At 41.1% G+C, this 18,969-nt stretch overlaps 1 protein-coding gene across 1 annotated transcript; it reads right to left on the bottom strand.

Moving 5' to 3' along the window:
* Positions 1–74: 74 nt before the first annotated feature.
* On the bottom strand, positions 75–13,786 carry LOC116036172 (NLR family CARD domain-containing protein 3-like). The gene is made up of 13 exons (XM_031279660.2): positions 13,711–13,786; positions 11,591–11,705; positions 8,521–8,643; positions 8,284–8,433; positions 7,545–7,649; positions 7,298–7,376; positions 6,908–7,136; positions 4,950–6,741; positions 4,681–4,854; positions 2,047–2,220; positions 1,865–1,911; positions 387–1,042; positions 75–288 (listed from the first exon to the last, which is right to left on the bottom strand). The coding sequence occupies exons 3-12, from the start codon at positions 8,607–8,609 to the stop codon at positions 507–509; spliced, it is 3,375 nt and encodes a 1,124-aa protein (XP_031135520.2). The 5' UTR covers positions 8,610–8,643; positions 11,591–11,705; positions 13,711–13,786; the 3' UTR covers positions 75–288; positions 387–506.
* Positions 13,787–18,969: the final 5,183 nt, after the last annotated feature.

Raw genomic sequence — 18,969 nt, 5'->3', positions numbered from 1 at the left:
TATAATCATAATGTGCTTTACATAAAAACATACAAGATAATACATATTAAAAACTAAGAAACACAAAACAAAGTGAAGTACAAGTAAAAAAGTAATTCATAAAGTGCAGACAGACAGTTTAACTGCTGTACTTCCCCAGATGTTGTCTTTATAATCATTTTTTTGTTTGTCAAAGAGGACACTATGCTGCGAGATCTAATGGATCGATACCCACATTGTTGAGTGTATGAACAGAGATTGATGTCTGAGAGAATCTATTGATTGCATTAAACAAAAGTCATTTTATCACTTGGCTTGTTTTTTATTGGCATTCGAAATCTGCAGAAACCTAAACAATTGTGGAAGACAAATCAAAACGATAGATGGGCTCAAATGTTTATATCGACATGTGATTTATTGGCACAAATTATTCATGTTTGGTCTGTAGTGTGTGTGATGGTGAACAGACTGAACTTTAATTTCAGCATCTGATCTTTTGCATCTGTTTCTGTCCACAGGAGAGACTCTCAGTCCTGCAGAGGACACAGAGACACTGAGGAACCAAAGGGGACCCTAAACCCAGGATAAAGAGGTTGAGTGAATGTGGTGTTGAAGGTGTGGAGGTGGCTCAGTGAGTCAGAGGAGACTGTGTAGAAGGACAGAGAGCCAGCAGGACAGTCCACATACACTGCTACTCTGTTAGAGACAGAAGAGGGAGTGAGGGCTGTTCTTCTGTTATTGTGCCAGACAGAGTAATTATCACCATCAGAGCACCTCAGACTCCAGGACTGATCGTTCCATCCAAACCCACAGTCTTCACTGTCTCCTCTCCTTCTGATTCCTCTGTAACTCACTGATATATGAACCCATCCTCTAATCTCGACCTCCCAGTAACAGCGACCAGTCAGACCATTTCTACACAGCAGCTGTTCCCAGGAGTCAAATCTGTCTGGATGATCAGGATATGACTGATCCTCTCCAACATATGTCACCTTCCTGTTGTTGTCAGACAGTTTGAGGTTTTTGTATAGTGTGTTTGTGTCCAGTTCCAGTTCACAGACATCTGATGGAGGGAACAAGACACAATACAGCTGCAGGTTATCATCTGTTGATTTATTAACAACTTTAATGACAATTACTGAAATAAATCCTTTCAACTGTCATTTCTTATTCAGCTGTGAATGATGTTTAATAAACTTTATCTTCAACAATCCAGTTATAAGAATTCATTCAGTTTATAAAGACATCTGATGGTGATATACAGATTTACTAGCCTGGAAATCCAGACCCAAATCCAAAAGATTAAGGGTATGGCACTGAGTAATGAAAATGGCCCAACTCGAGGGGCGGCACCAAGCATGCATTGAAAATCTCACTGCATGCAATTGGATAACACTACGACCAATCACAACAATACACGCAGTGACGTATCCAAAGCCCCATACGCTTAGCTACCAGAGGAGCTAACTGGTAGATTAAACTGTCGCCTCTGGCCCACCTATATCAAATACACCGATGTGATTGTCGCAGCACAACTACCAGGGCATAGTTAATGACCATCATTACTGAATGCCAGAGTGACTCGCTGATCAAATTCAAATTGTGCTCTCGCGAGAACTCTGGATTTCCAGGGTACAGATTTACAGAAGCTGGCTTGACTGTAAAATAATAAAATATATGTATTAGATTACTTTGTTTAGTTTGTTGTGTTTGTGAATTTAAAATTGATTGATTAAATTCTAAAAGCTTTCCAGCCACACTGACAAAAAACAGATCCTGACTGAAACTCTGGAGAAATTCATCATCATACTTCAGTCAAGAAAATGTAAAAATCTAGTGTAACATGCAGCTGAGTTCTCATGAATCAAACTTTAAACACACTCACACTTCCTCAGACCAGGTCTCAACCACTGCAGTCCACCATGGTCCGTCCTGCAGGAAGAAACAAAGTCAGAATCAACTTCATACACCTTCACTCAGATCCTCCATTAAACATGTACCAGAGTTCATCAGTTAGTGACAAAGAAACAGTGTGAGAGCTGCTGTGGTCTGTCCACCTGTCCATACCTGAGAGTGTCCAGTCTCCAGTTTGGATCCTTAAGTCCAGCTGACAGTAGCTTCACTCCTGAGTCTCCTGGATTATTGTAGCTCAGGTCCAGCACTCTCAGATGGGAGGGGTTGGAGAACAGCGCTGAGGCTATAGAAGTAGAGCCTTCCTCTGAGACCAGACAGCCTGAAAGACTATACATACATGCAATCACGCACACAGTCATTTTAAACTTTCTAGATTAAAACAATTAATGTTAGTCATTCACATCCGTCCAACCGTAACTCCTGCATAGTACATTCAACATAGCTGTGAATACTCACTATGTTGAAGCTGAGAGTCTGCAGTGTAAGCATGTAATCATTGTTTGAGTTCAAATCCAGAGCCAACATATAATGTTGTCATTGTCCAAATACATTCTGACCTAACTGTATATCCAAGTCGTTGAAATGTTTTATAAAAATATTGATAGTTCTGTGATATTATATCCAAACACCACAAAAAGATTTCCTGTACTGAGATCAGTTCGCCAGGGCTGCCCTATTTCACCGTTCTTGTTCCTACTGGTGGTTGAATTACTGTCATTACATATTCGACATAATCCTATTATTAAAGGTTTGTCTATTTTTGGTAAGGAAATTAGAATTACTCAACTAGCGGATGATACGGCTCTCTTTTTGAGTGACAAACATCAGATTGAATATGCTATATCCCTAATTGACCAATTTTCAGCTGCTTCGGGTTTAACACTTAACAAGTCTAAATGTGAAATTTTATGTCTGTATCAGACTGAAGAGGATAAAATGAAGAGGATAAAATGTTTAATATACCTGTTAAGAAATGTGTATAATATTTAGGTATTCATATCAGCAAGGACCACAAGGAACGTCAACAACTAAATTTTTCGTCTAAACTGAAGAAAACTAAAACAATACTGAATTTATGGCTTCAAAGAGACATTTCTATTCTAGGAAGGATTCTTTGGACTAAAGCAGAAGGGATTTCAAGATTTGTCTACCCTGCCCTCTCTCTCAATGTCCATGATTCAACATGTAAAGATATAAATTCCATATTTACGAATTTTGTATGGAAAAACAGACACCATCATTTAAAAAAAGCGGTGCTCTCTGGCTGTAAGGATGAAGGTGGATTTGAACTTCTGGACTTTTTGGACTTGAATTACACCTTTAAGGTGAAATGGCTGAAGGAATGTTTGAGAGCACCAGAGTCTTTATGGTATTTTATCCCCAATAACATTTTTAATAGTGTAGGAGGTCTTAAATTTGTATTGAAATGTAACTACAATATTACAAGATTGCCGTTAAAACTATCCCAATTTTATCAACAAGCTCTTTTGGCCTGGAAACTGTGTCCTTCTCACAACTTTTCTCCACACAAGTCTATCTTATGGAATAATGAATGCATCACTAAAGGGAACAAGTCACTCTATTTGCAAAAATGGATCAATAGAGATATTATCTTCATAAAAGATCTTTTTGATTGTAATGGTCAATTACTTAATTAAGAATCTTTTCTCAGAGAGAAAGCATTCCCAATAACGTTCAAGGAATATAATTCAGTTTTCAAATCTATACCTAATGGCATATTAGAATGAATGAAAAGTTATAAAAAACAAAATGAAGTTACTGGATTTAATTTTACTCTTTATATAAACGGTATGGATATTATGAGCAGCACTTGTACTAATAAGCACATTAGAAAATGCTTTCTAAATTTAAAGAAAATAACACCTCGTGGGAAATGTTTCTGGAATTCTCATTTTACTGATGTTAACTGGCTTGTTCCCTTTAGATATTGTATCACAAACAAAGTTAGGGAATTACATTTGAAAATATTACATAATATATACCCTACAAACCTATTTGTCTCGAAATTCATGCCTGTTGATAATTATTGTAGTTTTTGTAAAACAGAAGAAGAGTCGTTAACCCATCTTTTTTATGGTTGTTCATTTTGTATTGCATTTTGGAAAAGCTTTGAAGATTATATGGTATCTAAAACAAAACATTCAATCACACTTGAAGGGAAACATATTATTACCTATTTTGAAAGTAAAGATAGAAAGTTATGTAATATTGTAAATCTCTTTATTTTACTAGGTAAGTTTCATATTCATAAGGCTAAATCTTCTAGTTCAAAACCATGCTTCAAATTATTCCAGGTTGAATTTGAGATGTACTTTGAGTCTCTTAAGTTGGTGTCCAATAAGAAATCTATATTAATATCTGATGTTTAAATACTCCTGCTGTCTACACTATTGATTTTTGGAAGTCTGTCCTCTTTGTACTTTTATTTCCTTTTGTTTAATTTATTATTTTCATTTTTACTTCGATATTATAATTTGTATATATTTTTGTATTTTATTTGTATATACATTGCAATGACTGAACCTTTGTAATCTACATTTTGAAATAAAGTTTAAATAAATAAAAAAAATAAATAAAAAAAACTGTATATCCAAGTCAAGTTTATGTACTGTGAACCAATACATTACAATGTTTACAAGCTCCTGATTTGGCTCTCTCAGACTAGAGGACTTCTAAACCTGATTGACTCTTTTAATATTGTTTAGTCAGTCCACTAAATAATTAACATACAAAGAAAATAACATCTCAGAATAACTGAACACTAACCTAAGAGTTTCCAGTCTGCAGTGTGGACTCTTCAGTCCAGCCGACAGCAGCTTCACTCCTGAATCCTGCAGCTCGTTGTTGCTCAGGTCCAGCTCTCTCAGACTAGAGGACTGGGAGCTGAGAACTGAGGACAGAGCTTCACAGCTTCTCTCTGACAGGTTACAGCCACTCAGTCTGAAGAGGAATCAGCAATACAATTACAAACTAAAGTATTTTTTTCTTAATAAAGAAAAGCTCCATTTAATCTGGATACTTGTGTGTGCACGTACAGAGCTTTGTTGGAGGCTTTGACCACTGGCAGCAGCCTCAGAAGAGCCTCCTCTGAAGCAGAGTATTTCTTCAGGTCAAACACGTCCAGATCTTTTTCTGATGACAGTAAGATGAAGACCAGAGCTGACCACTGAGCAGGAGACAGTTTATCTATTGAGAGACTTCCTGTACTCAGGGACTTTTGGATCTGCTCCACTAGAGAACGATCATTCAGTTCATTCAGACAGTGGAACAGATTGATGCTTCTCTCTGCAGACAGATTCTCACTGATCTTTTTCTTGATGTACTCAACTGTTTTCTGATTGGTCTGTGAGCAACTTTCTGTCTGTGTTAGCAGACCTCGTAGGAGAGTCTGATTGGTCTGCAGTGAAAGACCCAGGAGGAAGCGGAGGAACAAGTCCAGGTGTCCATTTGGACTCTGTAAGGCCTTGTCCACAGCACTCTGGTAAAAACATGTTGATTTGTCTCTGAACACTTCAGACCACTGGATGGTTGTTTGTTCTTCTGACAGCAGGTTGACTCCAGAGTTGGTGAATGTCAGATGGACATGAAGAGCAGCCAGAAACTCCTGAACACTCAGATGGACGAAGCAGAACACCTTGTCCTGGTACAGTCCTCTCTCCTCTTTAAAGATCTGTGTGAACACTCCTGAGTACTTTGAGGCTGCTGTGATATCGATCCCACACTCTGTCAGGTCTGATTCATAGAAGATCAAGTTGCCTTTCTGCAGCTGCTCAAAAGCCAGTTTTCCCAGAGACTCGATCATCTTCCTGCTCTCTGGACTCCAGTGTGGATCTGTCTCAGCTCCTCCGTCATACTTGATGTTCTTCACTTTGGACTGAACCACCAGGAAGTGGATGTACATCTCAGTCAGGGTCTTGGGCAGCTCTCCTCCCTCTCTGGTCTTCAACACGTCCTCCAGAACTGTAGCAGTGATCCAGCAGAAGATTGGGATGTGGCACATGATGTGGAGGCTTCGTGATGTCCTGATGTGGGAGATGATTCTGCTGGCCTGCTCCTCATCTCTGAATCTCTTTCTGAAGTACTCCTCCTTCTGTTGGTCAGTGAACCCTCTGACCTCTGTTACCATGTCAACACACTCAGGAGGGATCTGATTGGCTGCTGCAGGTCGTGTGGTTATCCAGAGACGAGCAGAGGGAAGCAGTTTCCCCCTGATGAGGTTTGTCAGCAGCACATCCACTGAGGTGGACTCTGTAACATCAGTCAGGATCTTAGTGTTGTGGAAGTCCAGAGGAAGTCGATACTCATCCAGACCGTCAAAGATGAACACAACCTCTTCAAACCTGCTGATTCCTGCTTCTTTGGTTTCACTAAAGAAGCGATCAACAAGTTCCACCAAGCTGTACTTTTCCTCTTTCAGCACATTCAGCTCTCTGAAAGTGAATGGAAATGTGAACTGGATGTCCTGGTTGGCTTTGTCTTCAGCCCAGTCCAGAGTGAACTTCTGTGTTAAGACTGTTTTCCCGATGCCAGCCACTCCCTTTGTCATCACTGTTCTGATTGGTTCATCTCTTCCAGGTGGGGGTTTGAAGATGTCTTCTTGTCTGATTGTTGTTTCTGGTCTGTCTGGTTTCCTGGATGCTGTTTCAATCTGTCTGACCTCATGTTCATCATTGACCCCTGCAGTCCCTCCCTTTGTGATGTAGATCTCTGTGAACATCTCATTCAGAAGGGTTGGGTTTCCTGCTTTAGCAATCCCCTCAAACACACACTGGAACTTCTTCTGCAGCTTAGATTTGAGTTTACGTTTACCACCTGCAGCAGGATTTACTAAATAAACACAAAGAACAACAACAAAGAAGATCAATATGTCAAAGAACATATTTAAACATTTCCCCAGAGAATGAGTATATGAATATATTTTGGTCCATCTCTGGAGACATTAGTAAACGTCCCATTTATTCAGCATGTTAAATCTTTAGAGAAATCCTCTTACTGCTCTGCAGACGGTCAGCCAGCTCCTCCTGCTTCATTCTCCTCAGGAAGTGCAGTGTGATCTTCAGAAATGCCTCTCTGCTACTCCTCCTCTGCTCTTCATCCTCATCGTCCAACACCTCCTCATCCTCCCTCTGACTCTCTGAGCATTCTTGGTAATCTGGACTCAGAACCTTCTGGATCTTCTTCAGCTCGTTCTTCACAAAAGCGATGATGTCCTTCTCCAGCAGCTGGAACAGAAGATTATATGAATGACAAATCAAACTGAAATCATGGAAGCAAACATCAGATCCATGTTGGAGAGACTGACAATCCAATGGTCTAAAAAGAGCAGCATGGAGATGATTGTGAACAGAATAGATGTAAAAGTAGTAGTTGTACATGTACAGACCATAAATATGGAGTCCAGGTGTGTTTGATGCTGCTGGGCAGACAGACCACTGGGAACCTCTGAGCTCTCCTGGTCCACTCTGTGGAGGAATTAGGAAGAATTAACTCACATTATGTCTGTCCACACAGAGACAAACACAAGGTAAAGGTCCATGAAGTGATGTTTGGGTGTTGCACAGTGAATAAGAGGACTCCATGTAGTGGTAAACATTTACTAGTCCTGCTGATTATCAGTTTGAAATCCTCACCTTTGGTCAAAAGAGTGGCTTCCATCTTTGAAGACTAGAGGTTCACCCATAGACTCATCACTCTTCATGGTCACACAGCTGGGTTCAGGTTCTTCCAGATTCCTCCTGATAGAAACACAAAATAAATTCTGCACTTCACCCACAACACACGGAGACAAAACCTGTCAGTGGTTTAATACATCGTCTGTACAGTATATTTGTATCCAGGTAGTTCTTGTTAACATTGTCTATGCTCTATGATCAATATTTCATTGAGACATTTTTTAAAGCTGTATTCAGTGCAGTGTGCAGCACAGGCTTGAATATGATGCTGTGGGGTGACTATAATGGTGGAATAATAATGCTAATGTCTAATAAGGATAATATATGCGAGGACTTCCAGATGCACGTTTACCGTGAAGCAATAAAATAATAAACGTTTTCAGACTCCCTCCAGTTGTGTTTAAACAAATATGTATAAAAAGAAAATCAAAGACATAAAATAGGGCAGTTAAGGTAAAATATAGTATATATTGTAGAAGACAGGTGTACACAAAAAAATAAACAACGTGAATAAACTGTAATTTTACATTTTACTATTTGTTGTAAACTTTGAGACTGAGACTGAGTTAAAGTGATTTGACAGGACACATGCCGTCACCGTCCATTAAAAGACTTTTTAAAAACATCTAAAACCCGGAGATCTCACAATAAATAAAAACACATCATTTTGTTTTCATCATCAGTTTGAAATCCTCACCTTTGATCAACAGAGTGGCGTCCATCTTTGAAGACTAGAGGTTCACCCATAGACTCGTCACTCTTCAAGGACACACAGCTTGGTCCAGGGATATGTCCAGGTCCAGGTCCAGGTCCAGGTTCAGGTCCAGGTCTGTGCTGCTTCTCTGGGCTGAAACACAACACACACAGAGCTTTGAGTGTGAATAATGATGGTGGAGTGATCTGAGTGGTGGACAGTTAGAGATGGTCCTCTCACCTCTGAGCTTTGGTCTGACTGTCATGTTCCCCACACAGAGTGGCTTTAGAGGGAGGGACTCCCTCCTCTCTGTCCTCACACTGACTCATAGCAGAGTCCACACCTTCACCTGGAGAGGAAACACTGAGAGCAGCAGTCCAATCATTCATCAGCACATCATCACTCATTTATCCCTCACATCATTTCTCCTGGAAAAAAAGCCAAATATCAGCAGCTGGTCCTCTGATTGGCTGCTTCTCTCTGTTTCATATCAGTGTCAGTTGAATCCTTTTAGCTTGTTGGACTGTTGCTCAGACTAAAGAAGCAGTTAGAAAACATGACTGAACTCTGGGAACTACTGAGGGCCTTTTCTCATCACTTTATCACATTTCATTCACTCAACACAGAGAACTGATCAACACATGGATCAATAGTGGTTTGTTACAGACCCTTTGCACGTGACGTCGCGCTCCACTTGCACGAATTATGAACCCCATGATGGACGGCGGAAGAGCTATGCTGTAGACGGACGGCAAGCTAAACGCGTACGTTTTCGTTCAGCCTGGTCGCACAGAATTCTGCAAATCTTAACATAGGCTACAGCGAATATAATAACAGATAAGAAGATGGCTAGATGTTAAAATTATGTGTGGTTACTACTGATCATAGACACTCCGTGATTTACTGCATGGATGAACGTGTGATATATAATTAATGACTGCACTTTCCAGAGCTGGGATGTGTTCAGGCATCCATCAAGAAGTTGCATCAGCACACCCAGTGAACAATGGTATGTGTGTAGCCACGACCGACCATGTCCTCTAAAAACATGGGCTACGTGTTATTAAATCTTTACTTAAGTAAAGAATAGATGTTAATACAAAATAAACCCTAGACTGATGTCTTATCTTTGCCATTATGAGGTACCTCCCCCCACCGTTAGCGTAGCATCGCGTACCTCTAACCCAGCCAGCTACAAAGAACTGGTTAGCATCCACACTTTTAAAAGCTTTGAGATCAGCACCAGTATATGGGGATACCCCGTTTAACACATAGTGGTCCAGATCGTGTGGACTGAAGTTGGGCAGACTCAGCGATTTAATGAGGTCCGTGAAAGCGGAGGGATGAAGAATTGAGGGTTGGTATCCAATCTTGCTATCTCCAACTTCTCCAAATACTGCTCTTTGTGAGCACCTACCAGATGCCCTACCTCGACCAATAACAGCACGACAACTTGTTGTTCAATAGAAGAAGCCATGAAGCCATAAATACAGTTTATTTAATGTTATGTATTTCAAACTAATTGAAACTATGAAACTTTCAGCACGTCTACTACACTGTTAAGCTGTTGTAGCAGACGTTTTTATAAAAATAGGCTAACGATTGGGTCATAACCACGAGACTTACTGTCTCATAGTAGAGGAATTACCGTATAGTACAGGAGAAGCTCTCAGGCAGTTTGGACTTCCATTAGCTGTTGAAGTTTAATTACTAATGTTAACTAGCATTTTAGTTAGCAATAATTAGCCTGTGTCTATGTTATCTCCTTACATATACCTACGCTCTCCGTCTCTGCTAGATTGGGAATGATTGAGATTTCTCTTGGCGCAGCTACCAGAAGACTTTCAGACAGGTTGCTCACGTCACATTTAAGTTGGTTCTCTCAGTTGCAGTAACGCTCAGCGCTCACCGGAAAAGTGCTTCTAATATCCTTCACTGGTCTCTGTCCAGAACAACGGGACCTGTTGGTCCAGTTTATATACTGTCTATGGTGATTACCGATGAGTTTGCCGTCCATCATGGCATCATCACGTGGTCGTGGTCACGTGTTTGCAAAGGGTCTATAAGATAAGATGCTGCTGGTTCTCATTGGTTAGTGGTGAGGACGAACCAGAGCAGAGGAAGCCGCCATCAGCTGCTGTACTTCTATCAGTCCACTAGATGGCCTCATGGAGCTGTTTGGAGGATTTTATTGCTTCATAGAAATCAGAGCTGAATGTCACTTTGTGTGGCCAAAGTCAAAAAAATTACCTCCTATGTCCTTTCCTAACCACTTCTCCTTAACCCCAATAGTAAACATCATGAGGTCAAGGAACGATGTGAAGCAGAATTCAAAAGGAATTAGGAAAAGACAACGGCGGAGCTGAGAGAATCTGACTGCCCTGACACAGCTACGTAACTATATTACTGACGTGGGTCTGCCGGTAAAACTACACTGTTCCAAAGATGGACACAGAAAGCACATCTGGATACTTCACCCCGTGTGTTCTCACCATGTTGTTTCATGCTGGCTCTATAAATGTGGACAACACCGTGGAAATATTACTTTATCTCTGTTTTTAATTTTACATGTTATTCTGCATTAATTATGTCTTTTAATGTGAAACACTCACTGCATGTCATTTACTTATTATAAAGCATGGAGCTGGGCCTGCCTCTAGCTCACCAAGTAAGAGCGTTCGCCCCATGTTGGCTGAGTCCTGCAGCCGCCTGGGTTCGAATCCGACCTGTGGCCCTTTGCTGCGTGTCATCCCCCATCTCTCTCCCCCTTTCACATCTATCCACTGTCACTAAATAAAGGGAAAAGCCCCAAAAAATAATCTTTAAAATAAAAAAAAAAATAAAGCATGGAGCTGTAGGCTGTTTCTTGTATGAAAGGTGTTCTGCAAATAGTTTATTATCACGCTCACCCTCCTGTCTGCTCATATTTATCCACATGAATCCTGATTAGTATGATTGTATGAAAACAGAAAATTCAAACAGCTCTTATCATGGCAGCCACTTAACTACTTCCAGGTCATTTCACTCCGTTAGGAACCTTCCTAAACAAAAAGGACTATTGGACCGCAGCCCTGGATGATTCAAAAGACGAAACCAGAGAAGCTGCAGAAATCAGCTGGAGGAGGTGGAGTTACTCACTGGGACCACTGGAGGTCCTCCCTCCAACTATTCTACTCCTGTCTGATACGCTTTTCCTTCTCTCTTTTCTTCCTTATCTCTTTCTCTCCTCGTCCCCTCCTCCCTCATTTCCCCTCCCTCCCTTCTGTAAACTGGTTTTCCTTCGTTCCACCACTGACTAAAGTCAACTCACCTTTAGACTTTAATTTAGACTTGAGTTGTTTTTACAGTGAAGACTGGAAGCACACAAGGGAACATGTTTTAACATGTCATCTCTCCTGCTCAGCTCCTCTTTAACACAGAAAAACCTGAAGAGAAAAGTACAACAGAAAAAGTGTCGCTGATTAGTGTGCACCGTAAAAAGATCATGTTAAAAAACAAGTTCCCATTAAATTACAGTAACATCTAAAACATTCTTCTACAGATAGTGGGTGTGGAGAAATCTACAGACGGATAAAGTGTAATAAAATAAATGTTTTCTTTCCAATAGTCTCAAAGAAGACATGTTATGGAAGATAAATAGCACAACATCTATAGATTGAAAAACTGGTTTTGCCTGAAGTGTAAAACAAACTTGACTTTAACAAGAGGTCAGAAGAGATGATTTTACATGCTGATCCTATAAAGTGATCCCTGCTGAGTCCTAGTGCTCGCCCGCCTGCTACCTTCCCCTCCACATCAATAAGAGTCCTGACAGACGAGATTGCTTTCCCCTCCTCCGTCTCTCCTCTCTTCCCTCTTTCCTCTCCACCCACACTCTCTCTCTCCCCTCCCCTCATCTCCCCCTCCCTCCCTTCTGTAAACTGGTTTTCCTTTGTTCTACCACTGACTGAAGTCAACTCACCTTTATACTGTAATTTGGACCTCTGGGTCCGTTTCAGAAAGCAGATTTAGTGAAAACTCTGAGTTTGTTAACTCTGAGATGAGGGAAACTCTGGGTTTTCTGTTAATCAAACCTGAGAGAGAAGGGTAACTCCAGCCCGTTTCAGAAAGAGAGGTAACTTAACCTCAGAGTCAGTTACTATGGTAACTGACTCTGTGAACCTAGGTCGGGAGCAGGTTTTCTTCTCTCAGTTTCCTCCCTCTGACACAGCGCGCATTCATTTCCTCATTCATTCATTCAGTCTGTATCAGGCGCATGTTAGTTTGTTATCTGCATGAATAAAAAAAACAGTGTTGGTTTATTAACCGTGTTATTTCCTTTTGTCGACGATCCCGTTGATGAAGAAGCTGTATTACTTTGCAGGGAGTTAAACATACGTCGGGAGATGATATAGAGGACCCGACTATAGATGCATTTTCGTTTCCAGATAACTACCTGTTTGAGCCGTATCGCTTTTCTTCCCAGTCTATCAGTTATGTAGCCTACATAAACCTTATCCGTCCTCATATCACTAACGTCCCCCATCGTGGACATGCTCTACATCCCATTCTTTGTGTCACATAACATTTTTTTTCAAACGGCAGTTTTCTTTACAACATTGGTGATGCGGAACATTTTAGTAAAGCTACTGTAGCAAAGTGCCATCAGAAGAGTGTGAGTCGCTCTGAAACGTGTTTTAAACGTTTTTGTAGTGTTCCCTGGACACAAACCAGTAAGAGCCATTAAAAAGGAGTTCCCCAGTACTGCAGGTGAATGATGTAAACCCTTTGAAATATAAGATTATGAATTATAATCCTGTTAATGATGGTGCTGCAGCCTCAGAATGGGATTAGTAGGCGTAGTACTTTTATAGATTATAGGTTCAATACCATTTCACCAGTAATATTATACTTATGATTAAATATGATATTAATACACTATGTTGGAACTTACACATTTACTCTAGCAGCAATTTTCTCCCACGCAAATTCGCTCTCTTTTCCTGCAGCCGCTGTGTTGCTTTTTTAACGAAATATAAATTGAAACTCGCTGTATGTGCGCATGAGTATTTCCGCCGACCAGTTTGTTTGTGGTTGTTACCATGGTGAATCGTAGTATCATGGCTCCATTCATGCTGCCTTTTTATAGTGGGGGTGCATGCGCTTACCTCTCAGTGAACCTACTCTGAGTTGATTGAACCAACTCAAATCAGGGTTAGACTCAGAGTTTGTTAAACCTGAAATGGGCCCCAGTTGTTTTTACAGCAAAGACTCAAAGCACAGAAGGAAACATGTTTTAAAATGTCGTCTGACATGTTATGGAAGATAGTCTAAAATCTATAGCTCTAAAAAACTGTTTTGCCTGAAGTGTCTGTCTTTCAGCAATCACACGTTCACCATCAATTCAACCACAACAATCAAAGACGTCATCTCAACCAATCACAGCTCCACTTACTGAACTTTCAGCCATGAACTTCATCAGTGTGCAGCTCTCTTCTGTCCTCAGCAGGTCTGTGTAGAAAAGGAGTGACGCAGTTTCTTATCATTAACCAGAGTGTGTGTGTGTGTGTGTGTGTGTGTGTGTGTCCTCACTTCACTATGAAAGTATGCATTCTGACTGGTTGGACCACTAGTGGAGCCAGAAAAAAGTAATGTGGGTGTGCATCAGAAAAACTGGGTGTGTCACATTTGATAACGTGTCCACCTGCAGGAGGAATCAACGAGCCACGTCCTCACTGGCCATCCAAAAGGAAACACCAAGATTTATTTTGATCCTGTTTGAATTGAGCCAGCTGCAGGTAATTACTGACAATTACTGAAAGAAAATCATTTAAACTTTCATTTCATATTCAGCTGTGAATGATGTTTAACAAACTTTAACTTCAACAATCCAGTTATAACAATTCATTCAGTTTATAAATATATCTGATGGTGATTTACAGATTCACAGCTGTGTAGACTGAAAACACACAATCACAACAAACAATGTTTTATTATTAAGAGTCTGTCTCTCAGCCCGTTTTCCATTTCCACCAGAGGCCTGTACTACGAATCAAGATCAACATGTCCTGGATTTCTTTCAGTGATCCGGCTTCACCTAACCTAACAACCGTGGTCCCGCATAACCTGTATCACGACGCTGGTTATCAACTAGTTCAGTCAACCCAGGTTTTTCCAATCTAGAGACGTGCGCGTTCACATAAAAGAGGCGTGTTTGCGCAGCATGACCAATCGCAAACATCTACCAGAGCTGCATCTTTTAAACAAGAAGAACAAACTATAATTCTACATAAATATGAAGAACACAGACACGGTTTTACAGGCAAAACACAGGAAGGAAAGCTGGCAAAAAAGCCAACGCTGTTATGCGTAAATCACAACGCTTAGCTTATCAATATCCAGTGGTGTAGTCTACGTGATAGTAAGCTCCAGGATTTCCATATACCCACTTAAAAATGCCCAATGACACGTAACAACATACTTTCCATTATATGTTTGATATATTTGGAATTGTCATCTGTGCTTTTTTCTTCACATAGGCTCAATGGAGGTATTTCACCATAAATTGGTGCATAAAAGTATCTGAATGCAGGAAATGAAGTCGTTGATGCTTAAAACTTCCCTGGGGGAGGACACCCAGACCCCCCACTATGATATGCCCCCCTCCTCCCCCAATGGCAGATTCTGGCCAATATACAGTACAGTACACCCACTACAATACATTAGACTAAACTGGTCACTTCCCCATCAGTCAGGCACAAGATCTGACCATATATAATTACACTTTTGCTTTCCATAAACTGTCGTTGCTTTAGGCTTTTATTTCAGTTGCAACCCCAGCAGTGGTGCGCGATCGTGAGAGAAAATTAAAAAAAACATAAAAACATAATTTAAACCGATGTGCGCATTGGCAACACACGGCTAAAGAAGGCAACAAATAGCCTATACGTAAATCCCTCCGCTGAAAATCTATATCTTTCATAAAAAATACCCATCAGGGAATGTTAACGGGGTGTCGGTCTCTAAATGTTTTAACTTTTATGAGCGCACCTCTCTCTCTCTCTCTCTCTCTCTCTCTCTCCGCCCACCGAGCTCCAGCTGATCTTCTAAGAACGGTGACGCCGTTATCAGTCGAGTATTGATTGGTCAGTAGGCGGTGCTTTAACACCGGTTGATCTCTAATCTCCAACATAACCTGCTCCCGACCAGGTTAGGTGTTCAGCATAAGTTACCACAGCGATTGAACCCGATCACAAGTGATCCACCTTCGTAGTACAGAAAACCCTGGGTTGATCCTGAAGTTAGCTCGTTAACGCCAAATCTCGCTTCGTAGTCCAGGCCTCAGGTCACCTACCCTGGAAATCCAGAGTGGTTGCGAAAGCACAATCTGGCATTCAGTAATGATGCTCATTAAAGGGGGGGTTCAGAATTTTGGACATATGACCTCATTTCCAAGTTAGCCAGTGTGTTATTTATCAGTGGAGACTGTTTTCAACACTTTTCATCCAGTCCTTCCAGTTGCAAAGTTCGCTGGTGCTAGGCTAGCGCAAGTCAACAGACTCCACAGTACACCCTAGGCAAATAAATTATAACGCCAGGCTATCGATGTAAATGTCTGTTGACAGAATAATGATAGAATTAAAACTACCCTTGCATCGCATTGCAATAGTTATACTTTGTTCCCTGTAGTTGGTAGCATAGGCTACAGCAGCGGCGGAGTGATATTACCTAGGCTACCGAGAAAGCCGGTTTACATGACAAAGTTTATTTACCTGCCGCTGTGAGCTCCAACTAATCCACTCTGCCAGGCTATAGCCTGTGGAACATAACGTTACCGGTACATGAAAGCACACGGGCTAGCAATTTGCATGGAAACTGTCCGAGCTTACATGACGTTTCTGTCAGCAATTACCTAAAGTTAGCGGTTAGCCCAGCCAGGTATCTACCAAGAGTGTAGCTATACCATTAGCTAACGTTGTCACTCTCCACAATGCATTCAACAGTAACGTTATCTCCACTAACGTTGTCAGTCTCAATCTATCAGTAGCAGCTAGGCTAACGTTATGAAAGGGGCTAGCTTTATTAGCTAGAGTAGCCTACTGAAAGTTATTACCTGTTCATCAGTAGCTGTTGGTGCATCTAGAAAGACGGATGGAACCGCATTCGTTGTCAGTGACTTGTGGTCCTTTAGATTGCGGGGGTTTTCAAAGTTGTCTGGTCTAAAATGATCACTACACATTTGCCACTTGAGTAGGGGCTTGATGTCCAAGCCAGCAGCTACTAGGGGCGTTTCCCAATACCAAGAATGCAAAGAACGGACTTGTGTTCTTGGGGAGAACGTTCTTGCTAGTTGTACCTGGAAGAATGAACTTGCAAGTTCACAAGCACAGAAAACACTGTTAAGAGTTTGAGACGATGCGTACTTCCTGTTATTGCTCAACCCCCCCAGCACAGAGGCTACCAGCAGGGCTCCAAAATAACAGCTAGAAATAAAAACCACAACAATATAACCACTTTATATTAAAACAATCTCCGGACAAGAAAACCTCACAATGTTACAACTATTGCAATAATATTGAAAAATAAATCTTATTGAGCTTTAATTTTATTGTTTATGGTTTAGCTCAAACACTCCTTACTTATTCAAAAGAGTGGAACGTGATCCCTACTATTATTAGTGTATAAGTTTAAGTCAGTTTAAATTAAAAAATAAGTAGGCATGCACTGGTGTGTCCTATGTGTTCATGATCGACGCGTATATCTCTCTCCCCCTTGTGTGTGTGTGTGTGTGTGTGTGTGTGTGTGTGTGTGTGTGTGTGTGTGTGTGTGTGTGTGTGTGTGTGTGTGTGTGTGTGCTTGTGGAGTTTAACTCTGAAAAGACAGTTAACCACAGGTTCCCATTAATCTTATGATGGACATGTGTTGTGATATTTAAACAAACGATCCGTCAACGGCGAAATAAAAGCCTCTTATTTACGGGACCGGTCTAAAAGACCTCCGGCTTCCAGCGGGGTCTCTGAGCGTGACTGGCTGAGCGATGAGCTAGAGGCCGGGGCAGGCGCAAGCTGGCGGCCGCCTCACTTCACGGAGCTCCAAAAACTCCGAAAACCTTGGAGCAAATTGTCAATTCGGCAAAGATTTTCGCAAGACTGCCTATATTCGAAATCTAAACCGTTCATTTTTCGCCTAAAATGTGGTCAGAAGTTAATTTGGTGATGAATAAGATGGCGAAAATTGTTAAAATTGTCCCGTTTTTGGGCTGTCTATGTACCGGAAACCCGACCATCATTGAATGCCGAAATGAATGTTGGGATACGGGTGCAGCGAAGTTCATACAAGTTACCAACCAATGCATCCTCGGTAAAATGGGCGTGTCAAGAACATTTCCAGGAATCTTAACTGTTCTTGGTGAAATGCGAACTTGTGTATTGGGACAGTACTTGGACAACACGAGATGACGTTTCACAGGGACACAAGAACACAAGTCAATAGAAGAACACAGATTGAGAAACGCCCTAGGTTTCCCGACTGGAGTGCGCTTCTCTGTTTACTTTTTGGCGCAGTACTACTAACCGGAGCTTAGTAAAATTCCGCTGCTGCTGAGAAACTAGTCCCTCAAAATGTAATGCGATCATTGAGATGCAAGGGTAGTTTTATTTCTAACATTATTTTATCAACAGACATTTACATCGATAGTCTGGCATTATAATTTATTTGCCTCGGGTGTACTGTGGAGTGTGTAAGACTGCTTTTAATGGCAGGCTAGCAGATACTGTTGACTTGCGCTAGCCTAGCACCAGTGAATTCTGCAACTGTAAGGACTGGATGAAAAGTGTTGAAAACTGTCTCCACTGATAAATAACACAGCAGCTAACTTGGAAATGAGGTCCTATGTCCAAAATTCTGAACCACCCCTTTAACTATGCCGAGCTGCACCAATCACATCGGTGTATCTGATATAGGCGGGCCAGAAGCGAGCTAAACAGATGACGACAGTTTAATCTACCAGTTAGCTCCTCTGGTAGCTAAGAGATTAATCTACCAGTTAGCTCCTCTGGTAGCTAAGCCTATGGGGCTCTGGATATGTCACCCTGTGTATTGTTGTGATTTGTCGTACTGTTATCCAATTGTGTGCAGTGAGATTTTCAAATGCATGCTTGGTGTCGCCCCTCGAGTTGGGCCAGTTTCATTACTCAGTGCCAGACCCTTAATCTTTTGGATTTGGGTCTGGATTTCCACGCTACTGATCACCTGCAGCTGGCTCTAAAACCATGTGTAGGCTGGTCTGAAGTCAGTGTGACGTACCAGTTTATGTGTGAAAGTATTTGTGGTATTTGCGCATATGTGTTGTACATCTGGTCCAGGGCTCCATTCAGGGAGGAACTGGAAGGTATATCCACCTCAACACACTTTATTCTACATCTTTTAGATATCAACTATGTCATGTTGTGTTTATGGCTAGTAGTTGAACAATGATTTATTAAAAACATCTGGAGAAGAAAACTGAAGGAACACATCAATTTATATCTGTCAGACTTGTGAAGTACAAGTTTACAAGCAGCACTTGAAGATAAACATTTAGTGCTAGAAATTCAATGGCTTTTCGATTTCAAAATCCGATGAAACAGATTTACTTCCATAGCGAACGGCCGGGGGATTTATTATGCTATCAAGGCTGCTGCTCTGCACTTGTGTACTGATATCACGAGA

This window comes from Sander lucioperca, chromosome 9 (genome assembly GCF_008315115.2).
Source record: "Sander lucioperca isolate FBNREF2018 chromosome 9, SLUC_FBN_1.2, whole genome shotgun sequence".
Lineage (NCBI taxonomy): Eukaryota > Metazoa > Chordata > Actinopteri > Perciformes > Percidae > Sander > Sander lucioperca.
This window is presented reverse-complemented; position numbering and strand designations above follow the sequence as displayed.